The 13,080-nt window shown below is 37.8% G+C and overlaps 1 protein-coding gene across 8 annotated transcripts in view; it reads left to right on the top strand.

Annotated features, from left to right (window-relative positions):
- Positions 1-13,080, top strand: part of tenm1 (teneurin transmembrane protein 1) — a 2,430,772-nt gene that overhangs the window by 2,243,846 nt on the left and 173,846 nt on the right. For 7 of the 8 annotated variants that reach the window (XM_087991975.1, XM_087991977.1, XM_043704862.2 and 4 more), the window contains 2 exons: positions 11,773-11,958; positions 12,071-12,097. In XM_087991975.1, the coding sequence (XP_087848101.1) occupies positions 11,773-11,958; positions 12,071-12,097 (213 nt within the window). The remainder of the gene's footprint in view (positions 1-11,772; positions 11,959-12,070; positions 12,098-13,080) is intronic. The other variant, XM_087991976.1, reaches the window with a different exon arrangement.

Below are 13,080 nucleotides of genomic sequence, written 5' to 3'. Positions count from 1 at the left end.
AAGTATTTACATTCATACAAGGACTAAGAACCAGAGGACACAACTTCAAATTGATATGCTAAAGCAGCACAGAAATATAGAAAATAGGAGCAACAATAGACTATTTGGTCCTTCAAGCCTACGCTGCCATAAAATATGATTATGGCTGATCACCTAACTTAAAGTCCAGCTCTTACTATCTCCCCACAGCCTTTGGTCCCTTTAGCCCTAAGAATTATATCTAAGTCCTTCTTGAAATCAACATTTTCACACAACATTTGGATAGGGTATAGAATATATTGCCTGGAAATGTGGTGGAGGCAGATTCAAGAGATATACTGAAGACCAAATTGAATGATTATTCAGATACAAGTAATGTCCAAGGATGTGGGAGAGAAGCTGGAAGCTAGCAATAGGTAATGATGCTTATTTGAAGAGCCAGTACAGACATGATGGTCAACGAGCCTCCTTCTGCACAATAACAGTTCTGTGATTATATAATCCCAGCATCTGGGCTCAGCACAAAAGGAGCTGACAAAGAGGAGATATGATGGATGCTGAAGATCTGGCAAAGCAACAGCAGTTTCTCAGCAGGAAGATGAAGACATTGAAAAGAAGGAATATCACCTTCTGCATGACATAGCGTTGGAGCATCATGAACAGCAAATCAGACAGGACTTAAATGACAGCATTGCAATAGACACGAGATAGGTGCAGTAATCGCTCATTGACTGACTGTAAATTTCTTGTTCCTCAAATAACAAGCAGTTTCTGTCTGTTCCCAAAAGCAAATGCAACTCTTTTTCATTTGTTTCTCATTTTTTGTTGTTACTGTTCAAAAGTGAAAATTTTCAACCATTTAAATGTTTGCAGTAAATGACGCTTGAATATTGAATAATAAGATGATGTTAGGCTGCTATGATGGGGTGACACTAAGGACAGGAATCTGTGTAGCTTTGTTCTTATAGCTGCTGTTACAATGTCGATCAGACTGGTGATATTTTTTATTTATTTATTGGATGTGGGCATCACTGGCTGAACCAGCATTTATTGCCCATTCCTAATTGCTCAGAGGGCAGCTAAGAGTCAACTACTGAAGTCTGGGTCACATGTAGGTCAGACATATAAGGATGGCAAATTTCCCTAAAGGACATTAGTGAACCAGATGGAATTTTATCCTGATGATCAGCAATGGTTTTATGGATAGTATTAGTCTCTCAATTCCATGTTCTTAGTGAATTCAAATTCCAACATCTGCCATGGCCCAACTCGAACCCAGGTCCCAAGAACACTATCTGGTATCTGGATTAATAGTCTCCTGATCACACCACAAGGCCATCACCTACCCATTATGTGAAATAGCAATACATGTATGCATGTGCACTTGTATTTGACATTAAAGTGTCAGCCATGCCACCTATGTGCCTTAAGGAACATTTTCTTTTTGATCCCCTCCCACTATGTGCACTGTGAAGGGCAACTCCTGGCTGGCAGCACTTGTATGGGGCAGGAAGTTTAGTAGGATGTGAAGAGCTAGCACAGATTTAATTGGACCAAAGAGCCTTTTTCAAGTGTTGTGGACCTCTATGACTTTATAAGCTGGTACACAACTGGACTTTAACTATGATACAATCACTAGGAATCCCAGGAAGCCCCAGCTTTGACGAGTACTTCTACCAATTTCTGGTAAAATTCAGCCTTTCTCTTTTACTGTCTCTGACTTTTCTGGTTATAACTAGTGACAATTCTTGTAGATTTTGTAAAAATATATGTGGCAGGCCAAATCATTTGCAACAATCATTAAAATGTATTTAAAATTCAGGTCACTTATCTTTTGTAATGGCTTCATAGGAATGTAACTATTAAACTATACAGCAAACTCTCAGATTATTCTCTGACCTGTGCTGAGTTAACTGCAATTAGTCTTAATGGATTTCAAGACCGGGAGAGAGATGAGCACAGCTGTACTGATATTAGTTAGATTTTCCCGCACCTGGTTGTTCTCCTATGACTACTTTTCGCAAGGTCTGATGGTTGGATCATTGAATGAGGGCAGGATGAAATGTGGCTCTTCTGACTTTCAAGGGAAATCAAGCTGTCAACATTTAGCATCTGGAATGGTGGGTGAGGATCAGTGAGGGTTTGCAGGTTATTGATCCTGGTTGACCATACCCCAGAAGCAGTCAGCACATTCTGTAGAGAAAAAAGTGAAATGCATTATCAATATTCTTTTAATGACAGGGGTTCCATTTCCAAGTTGATCCTCTGTATATATTGTGGAATAGCAAGTAGAAATTTTAAAACATGGAGGTAGCGGGGTAGGAGGAACAACATACTAAGGCTAATAAGTCAATTAGATACTGCTGAGACACTAAAGTCTGATTAGAATGATCATGGAGGCTTATGAACTATTGTGTGACCAATATGATGGTAGTGTTTTGAGCTTATTGGCAAGGCTCAGTCAAAAGCCAAATTTAACATAAATGACAGAAAATTGACAAAGTTTAATCCCAAGGCCAGAAACAATGTAATAGGTGCTGGGACATTGAATAAATTTAAGGATGCAATAGACAGGTTCTTAATTAGTTATGGTAATAGTAGTAGAAGGATTGTGGAGAGCAGCTGGGAAAGTGGAGTTGAGGCCAAGATGAGATCAACCATTATTGTATCAAATGGTGACAGGCTCGAAGAGTCGAATTGCCTATTCACGCGCCTACTTCTCTTGTTCTTATGTTCTAATCGGTCGATCACACCATGAAACAAGCTTTGCAAAGGAAGCTGCTCACTTCTTTTAAGCCGTTTTGTAATGTGTAGCTCTTACTTTATATCTTACGAGTTCGCTGTTTCTATGTTACTTTGATTTTGTTGTTCAAAAGAAATTCAGAGAAGTTCTTTGAGCCTTTCTGATGCATCCTTAGCAGTGTACTTCATCTCATACATGAGACTGTGCAATCAAGTTCTGTCACTGAACACACTTCTGTGAAGTTACAGTAGCCCCCTGGGCATATGCCTATGTTCTTCTCCAGAACCTGCAAGTAATCAGGCAGATGTATTTGCTTCTTAACTACTTTAACAGAACACATCCTTACACTGCATTCATGGTTTTCATACATTGGCGTGCTCAAACAAAAAATCCGAAAAGATTCATTCGCAAAGCCAGAAACATATCTGCAACCAGAAATGTAAACCAGCTCCAGCACAGGCACAGCTTTGTCAATGGCTCTGATGATTACAGCCATATTGATTTTTGTATGGCAGGCTCCATTCAGGCGAGTGTGAGAGATCTCAATTGCATTTCCTAGTCTTCAATATGCATTTGCTTCGAACAGGTCATTTAGATATTGTTTGGCAGTATCACTGATTTCATCAATTTTCCTCTGAAAAATAGTTAAAAGAAAGAAAGGAAAGAATTTCCCCTCACACAGTTTAATGGAATTCTTTTAAGTGCAGAGCATAACTAACTGGACCAACAGGCCATAAGTGCCTAACTTGTACTCCATTCATGAATGCACAGGGCTAACACTCCATGAATGCTTGTCATCTGTGACTTGAGGATCAGAATTATTGGCAACTTAATGCCCTGACAATGCCTGTGATCCTTCATCTTGACAAATGTCAAATCGTTTCAAGGGCTGAGAAGAATGAAAGGATGTTTGTTAGGCTCCTGCCACTACAGCATTGCCAAAAGAGAAGGCCTGAGGAGAGGAGAGAGTTCCATCAGAGTTGCTGCCAGGATTTTCAAGCTGTTTCATCAAGATCTGGTGAAGTACTGCCAATAGAGTAAATACAGCAATGAGGAATTGTCTAACTTCTATTACCCAGTGTCTTGACTAATGCTGTTGTGCAAAGGCATTCAATTATGGAACAAACAGAAAAAGACAGGTTGCAGTAAATAAAAGAAGGTGGTATCCACCACAAGATAGAGAAATTGGATGTGTAATGGACATCTTAATCTGAAAAAGTCTACAGAGAAACTGAAAGAGAAGAATTCATTTAATTATGCCTACAATTGGCACCAGGCATCTTCACAGATGCTGAAATAAAGTATCCTCATCAATCATCAAGATAGATGAATGGACATAATTTGTCCAATACTTTTGATGTGGCTCATACCAGACAAGTTCCAGGACTCTCATGTAAACATTAGCTTCCATAATACATCATGTTGATGCTCACTTTAGTAGAGACGAGTGGTCTGTGTCTTTTATCTTTTCACCTCATACTAAGCAGTCCCCCAATCAAAGGATAAAATGTTGATGAATTTAGTAAGAATATCTGCTGAAACTGAACTGATCTGCAATAACTGATTTCTCATAGTTTTCCTGTGGCTGCTTGGGCCTGTAGCTTTAGCACAAATCTCAAAAAACTTGAGTAGAATGCCTGAGGGGTTTGGATGTGGCCTCACCCTGAGAGAAACTATTATTACATGTGATAGTTCCTGACACAGCTCTGATTCTGGACTCTCATTCAACAAATGTACAGATCTGTGTAAGGAGGGAGGGACTAGTGGATTTTAAAGTACCTCTTGAAACTTTGTGTGAAGTCTCCAGCTGATTCTGTCATATGCTGAGTCCATTCAAAGCAGACTACTTTGATTGTGAGCCCAACATTTGTATAGTGATAAGTCAGAGGATTAGTTATGGTAGCTATGCCTGTGTTTGACCAATAAGGGATCCAGTGCAGTAGACCACTTCTTGTAGCAGTTTTCACAACTTGCTGCTGCTTGGTATTCCCAAAGGTGGCCTGTAAATGCTCTCATATGCAATTCCTGTGAAATCTAAATCTCTTTGCTCAGCGAATCAAGCAATCTTCAAGTTGACTCTCCTCCAACAATAACAATTTGCATTTATATTGTACCATTAACAAGGAAATTATGTCTTGTGTAGCTTTGCACAAATGTAATTAGCCATATATTCACACGAAGTAAAAGAAGAGAGCAGAAGAAGGGATGACTAAATGTTTGGTCAATTAAATGAGTTGAAAGGATGGTTTAATGGCAGGTAAAGAGATGAGGAGGTTAAAAGGTTCATGGCCAGAATTAAAACTAGAAGTAACAATGATGTGCCTGAAAATTTGGCAAGGATGGGTGGCTATCAGAATAGATATATGCTACGTCGGTTGAAATGGGTGTTATTTCTGTCAGACGGACAATGAGGATAGAAGTTTAGCTTAGGCTCAAATGGAATTCCCATGTGATGAATATTCTGGGTCAGCTAGATGCAGGGGCCAGATGGAGTTTGGAAATAATGGTAAGAATACAGAATTGTGGGTCACCGCAGACATAATTTCTGTTTTCTTCTTAATATTAAAGTGAGCTTGACATTTATTAGGAGGAATAGGATGCCACATCCTCGCTACAAAATATGTTGTGTAAATGAGTAGAGGGATATACAATTAAAGGTGTATTACAAATCTTTAAAAGTAATGCTATGGATTAATAAGGCCACAAAATGCAAACAAAGTACTCAAGTTCATTTTTAGAGGAATGGAATTGAAAGATCAGAAGTTCTGTGAATGTATATGAACCTTTGTTTAGAAAATCCTTGGTATAGTGTGTACTGTTCTGGACTCTATATTGTTGAAATGATATAGCAGCCCTGGAGAAAATGCAAAAAAAATTTATTAGAGTATGCCAAGGTACATCTTAGCCTTTAAGATATTATGTCACTACTTTTAATAATTTGTGACAGCATACTCCCAATCCCTGAAAACCTCCAATCTAGTTAATTTAAGCTGGAGTTCTTTTCTCCAGAAAGGGAAAATTGCAGGGTAACTGGTTTTTAAGACTATAGAGAATTTGATGAGAATAGACAAGCATATGTGATCCACTGGTGAGTGAGACCAGACTAAGAGGCAGTAAGTATAACAAAGTCACTAATAACATAGCAGAAATTCTCTGCTTAAAGAATGGTTTGAATATGGTACATATTTGCATAAAGGATAGCTGAGACAACTGGTATACCTGCCTTCAAGGGAAATTTGGTAAATACATGGCAGAAATATATAATTGAAAATGTTCTAAACAAATACATTTACTTTTCTACCTATCTTTATATGAACAGCAAATTTATCAACCACACTTGTGGTCCATTTGTCCAAGTATTTACAGTACAAACTCGATTATCCAAACATCGATTATCCAAATTTCGGATAATCCGAACAAGATCTCAAAGTCCTGATGCGTGGGTAAACTGTGTTATCCAAACATTCAATTATTCAAAAATTTGATTATCCAAATATAACACACCACCTGAGTCGTTCGGATAATCAAGGTTGCCCTGTATTATTAATTCTAAATAATGAAGTCCCACTTATATTTGTTTATGTTTATATGAATAAAGTTTGAAAATGATTGGTATGGCATATAAACAGTGGCATGAAGTTTTTTACACTGAATGTGCTGTTCTTCTGCTGTGAATATTTCCGAACTAAATAATACCAAGTACAGGAGACATTCAGAACTTCAATGTATTCAGTGGGTCATAGGAAGATTTGTTACAAAAAAAAACAGAAAATGTTGGACTTAATCAGCAGGTCAGGCAGAATTTGAGGAGAGAGAAATGAAGTTGAAATTTCAGGTTAATAGCCTTGTAATGTTGGGCTGGATTATATGCTGAGAGTGGATTTCCTGAATTCAGCATAAATATTGAGGCAGCTACATCTGCCTCTGCTTCACTAGTACTCCATATTTTAAACTTCAATCCATGAACCTTTAGTTAATATGAGGTGCAAAATCATCCCTCTCCAGGATTAGGTCCAACCTTATGGAGTTACTCAGAGTTAGGCAGTGTCACCATGAGTAGTCGTCATTGCTTGTATTGTGGGAGACTCTGAAGGAAGACCAACAGTGAATGGTCTGGAACTCCAGTCAGTCTGAGATCTTGACAGAACCAGGGCAGTGGGGGGAAGACCCTTATGAGGATGATGGAGAGTATGTTGGATAAGGTGGGGATGGGAGCAGGAAGAGTTAACATATGGAGGAAAAACTACAGACAGAGGCGAGCAATTGAAACTGGGAGCCAGGCAGGACATACACACCACTCCTCCTGTAAATGGCCATCAGTTCACAAAGTCAGATGTGCCAAGCTGCAGATGTAGGCCTCTCTTGCTGCCCATTAAGCCTGAGCGATAGTGGAATGGGGCTTTTCATAAGGCCTCGATTGGACTTTCTCATCCAAAAACCCGTAGTGAGAGTGGGCACATACAGGCTAACAGCAGGTTTACTGATGATGGCATTCTGCCCTAGTTATGAGTCCATGTGTCTGCTTTCCCACCTGTAAATTCCAGTTTGTTAACACTGTTTCTCTTGCCGCAGGTGCTGCTCTACCTGCTGAGTATTTTCAACATCGTCTGTTTTTATTTAAATTAATTGCCTTTATATTTTGAGAGATGGTCAGCCTTTTTTGAACATAGGAGGACAAGAAATAGCAGCAGAAGTAGGTCATTTGGCCTCATGAGCTCATTCTGCCATTTAATGAGACCATGGCTGATCTTCCATATCAACACCATTTTCCTACACTATTCCATATCCTTTGGTATCCTTATTATCTCGAAGCCTGTAAGTCTCTATCTTGAATGTACTCAATGACTGAGTCCTCTAGAATAAGAAATTCCAAAGAATTACCATAGTTTCTTGGCATTGGCACCATATTATTAGTGCCACCGACAATTTAAAACACCCAGAGATATTATTGATTAAATAATTAAGTCTTCTTTTAATTTCAATTTCTCCTTTTGATTTGAATATTTGCTTTGAAAGAGCATGCAGACGGGAAAATGTTTTGAAGGAGTTGCTCAGCCCATTGGCATGTGCGAGATAAATGAACCCACATTGATATAATAGAATTGCTGAAACGCCTGCAGTTAATCATTGTGCCTATTTATAATTCAACTCCTCCACACTGGTGGATTCATTGAATCTACAAATCAGTTCAACAAACAGTATATTAAATAAAAATGCTCAAAAGATGAGCACAACTGGATAGAGGAAAATGCTGGTTGTCATCTATCTGTAGTGCCTTTAATTCCTGTAAAAGAAATAACACTGGTGAGAATAATTATACTCACCTCATATTCTTACACATGAACTTTCTATCAGAGATTATGTTGCAAAAAGAAGGAAGAAGTTTAGTTGGTTTGAATTTCCTTTCCATTGATGAGGCCAATTGTTCCCCTTAACCTTGATACAATACCATTGTAACACACACAAGAAAATGAATTTTACAGCCTAGTACTAAAGCACTGGCTTGAGGTGTAGTGGTACTCCTCTGGGCAAGGAGCTCTTTGCCTTCATCCTATGCAAGGAGATGGTGGCCATGGAAGGTTTCTTTTATAATGTGTGCAAGCAGGCTGATTGTCACCCTGCAAATTCTTCCAGTAAACCTGCTATTAGCGGGCAAGATTTCTATTCAGCCAATCCGCAGAAGGAAATGGCAAGAACACAGTGAGCCAGGCAGCATCAGCAGGTGGAGAAGAAGACATTTTGGATGTAACCTTTCCTCAGTTATACCCGAAACGTCGACTTCTCCACCTCCTGATGTTACCTGGCCTGCTGTGTTCTTCCAGCCTCCTGCCTGTCTACTTTGGATTTCAGCATCAGCAGTTTTGTTTTATCTCTATTTTACCAATAAGCATGGGTGAATCAAATAGAAGTCTATGGCCTGGCCCTCTGAAAGGAGGATGGGAAGAAAAGACAGACTGGCTAAAGCAGTACCTTTTCTCCTCAGTGGGAGCTAGGATTCACCTTTTGAAAAGATTAGAATACACTATAGCTTAGTGCCGAATAGAAAGATCAATCATTGTGATGGAAATGAGCTGTTTAAGATTGCTTGTAAGTGACCTGACATGGAAATGGACTTGTAATACATAGAAAAGAACAACTTAACATAGAAATTAGCAAGAACGTTTTCAGCTTTTTTTCATTTAACATTTATCTAATAAATGTTAAATGATAGAGATCGTGGTTTATTCCCTGTTCGTATTTAAGATACAAAGGCCAATTTTACAGTTCTTTAAAGTGAGAAAGCTGTGTGCAACTGATGCACAGGGTATATTGTATTGCAAAAGCAGAATCTGTGTTAATACTTCTCCAGGACTCCCAGCTTAATTCTAGTTTAATCTGTTTGATCAAGCTGAAATATTTCTGTTCAATCCCCGAGTGAAGAGAGATTTGAATGAAAAAAATTAAATACAGGGACAACATAATTTAGCAGGTTTTATGCTAGTCTTACTCTCTTTTCTGTGTGAGTTCATTTTAAACAGGAGTGGAGAAAACTTCACAGATTGAAACATTCTTAAATAAATTCTGGGAGTTGGTTCATTAAATTGGCTTTTGTGAATTTTTCATTTTCTTCATCAATTTTTTTGGATCAAGTTTCCAAATTCTTTGGTTATGTACTCCTATCCTTTCAGAACTTAGCAGTTAATAAAATAGCATGTTCCATTGGTTGTTCATAAAATGCAGATTACAGTCCATAGCCAAATCATACTTGCACAGTACAAAATATCAACTGTTAGATGTGATCTTGTAATTAAGGAATACCTAACTCAATCTTGAGTGCACTAATAATTACAGTGACAACGAATTTAAGATATTCAATCAAGCTTATAACATGGCGTGCCTATGCTTGATAGAAGCGATATACATTCATATGTCAGGACATGTTATTGCAAAGGAACAGGTTCAAGGCATTTACCTTTTTTAGAATTACCTGGGAATTGGAGAATCTATATTTCCCTGTTGCTTTCTTCACGGTAATATCTCAGTCAATCAAAGTTGCCAGCCAATAAGCTCACTTTTCTCTTATTGTAAAATAGTTGTGATTGTTTGAAATTTGCTATTCTTGTGTTTGTCCTGATGAGTGCAAATTGAAAACCTTAATCAACATGTCTCTCTTTTCAGCACTGTTTGAGGGTTAATTTGTCTTTTGTTCCCCAAAAGTCTTTAAGAAAGAGAAATTCAATGCTCAGAATTTTTATTTCAATCAAGGCTAAGATTTATTCAATTGCTTTAACAATCTAAAGAAGCATGTATGAATAAAAATAATTGCAATCGTAAAAAGTTAAAGCATTGCAGGAGGCAATTTGGTCCATCATGTCTGCTTCAGCTCTTTGCTCAAACAATCTGAAACTAATCCCATTGACCTGCTCAGTCATTGCCTTGTGTTTTACAGTCCTTCAATTATCTATCAAATTTTCACTTAAAAGAGGCACTGGTTTAATTCCTTGTGGCAAATCCTTTTAAGTTCCAGCAAGTTTCTGCATAAAAACAATTCTGACAGTTACTGTCCTCTAATTGATTATTTTAAATTTATGATACTTATGATACTGATTTCCAAGCAGAGCATTTTTTTTCCTTTATGAACACTATCACAGTTCTTCATGATTGAAAAATCTCTATTAGATCTGGAAAAATCTGGCTAAATAACCTCTTAACCATGTCTGTTCCAGTTCTGTTCTCCTAATCATGGATTTAGGGAAAGGTTAGACAGGTATGCAGGTATATTACAGGTCATTAACCAGTGGAAAGCAAGCAGAAGAAAAAAATGTATAAACATTGATCAAATGAGTAAAATTAGGGAGAATCATAATCAAGGGACATTTTAATGCCCACATTACCCCACCCCTGCAAAGTGCAATCAAACTGAACAAACAATGAAAAGATAAGAATTTTTAGTGGGCCCAAGATTCTTTTCTGACTGTAATATGTTAGCACCTCAACATGGCTGAAGGCTTCATTGCCAGACTAGTAATGGGAAAGAAATCAATACAGATCAGAAGATATGAGCCTGCGACAGTGCACAGGAAGTTGTGATCATATTATATTAATTTTTATGATAATTGCAAGAGATATAAGCTATACACAAATCAAAGTATTATTTTTCAAATAACATTTGTGAGGATGGAGGAATGAGGGAGAGTAAGATTTTACCTAAGAGATGAAATACCAGCTGATAATACAGAAAAGATAAATATAATTTCTGCTAAAATTAAGACAAACTAGCCAAGAATGCATACAAATAAGGGCAAAGATTGATTTGATGTTCCTTGAGGTCAATGTGACAATTTCTCTGATTATGATGAGTGTAAGTTTTGTGAGAATAAACCATGAAGCTTTCCTTTCTGAGTACGCCTTCCAATCTCTATTCACACCATCACTAAAAAAAATACTTTAACTTCTGTAACACTGCCCAGCTTCTCCCCTGTCTCTGGAGATCCTCAGCAAAAAATCCTCATTAATGCCTTTGTTACTACGAGACTTAACAATTCCAATGTACTCCCTGGCTAGTCTTCTGCATTCTTCTCTTTATAAACTTCAGGTCGTCTTAAACTCTGCTGCCCATGTCTTATCTTGCACCAACTTCCATCCTTTCAGGGCATTCTAATCTGAGACAAATGAATAACTTAAAAAACCAATGCTGAACTAGGCCAACAAACATTAAACGAGCAGCTTCTAATATACAGCCACTGGGTATAGCATATTACCCTTAAAATGAGGTTAATAGTACAGCCATCTGTTTCCAGATTATACAGGGGTGTTACTTTCTGTTATTGCAGATAAATTAAATCTTTCTGTCGTAAATTTGGACCAAAGCCAAGCACTATAGCCAAATGTTCAGTTTTTATTTCCAATTGTAAACTAGCAACAAGCCAATTGGCTTGCTTTAAAAATCCTCTCTGGTACTTTAATAAAACGCTTAACTTGGCATTTACCATGTGGCTAAAATGTGCTAAGTATAATGGGTCAAATGATTAAGATGTTAAAACAACAAATTGTTCTGTTGTCTCCTGCAGAAATTTGTGAGGTGGATTGTGGCAAGCATGGCATATGTTTAGATGGGTTATGCCACTGTGAGAAGGGTTGGGGCAGCCTAAATTGTGACCAGCATGAATGCCACCCACGTTGTACTGAACATGGAAAGTGTAAGGATGGCAAATGTCAGTGCAGTCCTGGCTGGGAAGGAGAGCACTGCACAGTTGGTAAGAAAAACCCAGATGTTTTATCGTCTCAAAAATCAGACTGTTTTATCAATACTTTTCATTTTGTATTTTTCATGCCTCATATAGATTTTTTTTCTTTTCTGTTCTTAAGCACAACATTTGGATAATGTTGTAAAAGGTAAGAAGCAGTTTGTAATATATCTTCATCCATCTGCAGGGATGTGACCATAAGTCTGCTCACTGGGTCAGAAATCTTCACCCAATATTATTTTTCAGAATGAGTGTTTCTTTAAAATATTTCACTACATTTTAGAAAACAATGGCAAAACAGTTAAGGGTATTTACACATAAATGGAAATTAAAATTGGAAGAGATCTAAAACAGAAGACTAATTCACTCTCATCCATTTTACACCAAAGCATGGATGCAATGCTTTAACATGAGAGACACTCTTGGATATTTCGAAAATGTAGTGTTTATGGGTAGAAGGATTGTGCCACCATTCCTCTTTCCTTGAAACAGTCTAAGAAACTATTTGGTTTATAGGGGTCGAGGAATAACCGCTTGTGAATCTTAACAAGGAACAGCTCTCATTCTAACAATATATAACTAATTGCATGATAGTGTTGGGGCAGAGTGACTAAATGAAGCACTCAACACCAAGATCCATTTCAATCATCAAAGAGTTTATTGTTTTACTCTGGTGGGGAGAAAGCCTCTGGCAGTCCAGGGATTTCCCCATTGAACAAGAGGAAACATATACTCTTTATACATTTGCTTTCAGCCTGCTGTTGGCTGTTACAAACTGATCACGTTATGAATTAATTACAGGCATATTCAGGCAGGTTAATCATGTGAACACTGAAAGAAATGCAAATGCTGTAAATCAGAAACAAAATCAGAAATTGCTAGAAAAGCTCAGCAGGTCTGGCAGCATCTATGGAGAGAAATCAGAGTTAATGTTTCGGGTTGAGTGACCCTTCCTTTGAAGCAAGGGTCACTCGACCCGAAACATTAACTCTGATTTCTCTCCGTAGATGCTGCCAGACCTGCTGAGTTTTTCCAGCAATTTCTGTTTCTGTTTGAAGGTTAACCATATGACTGTATGATCAGTCCATAGACAGCTTTTGGTCATCCCGTAGTGTTTACCAGAACCTCTTA

This window comes from Chiloscyllium plagiosum, unplaced genomic scaffold (assembly GCF_037043375.1).
Source record: "Chiloscyllium plagiosum isolate Xiang-an unplaced genomic scaffold, Cpla_swu_hap1 HiC_scaffold_11, whole genome shotgun sequence".
Taxonomy (NCBI): domain Eukaryota; kingdom Metazoa; phylum Chordata; class Chondrichthyes; order Orectolobiformes; family Hemiscylliidae; genus Chiloscyllium; species Chiloscyllium plagiosum.
The sequence above is the reverse complement of the archived record's forward strand: the minus strand, read 5'-3'. Positions and strand labels throughout refer to the sequence as shown.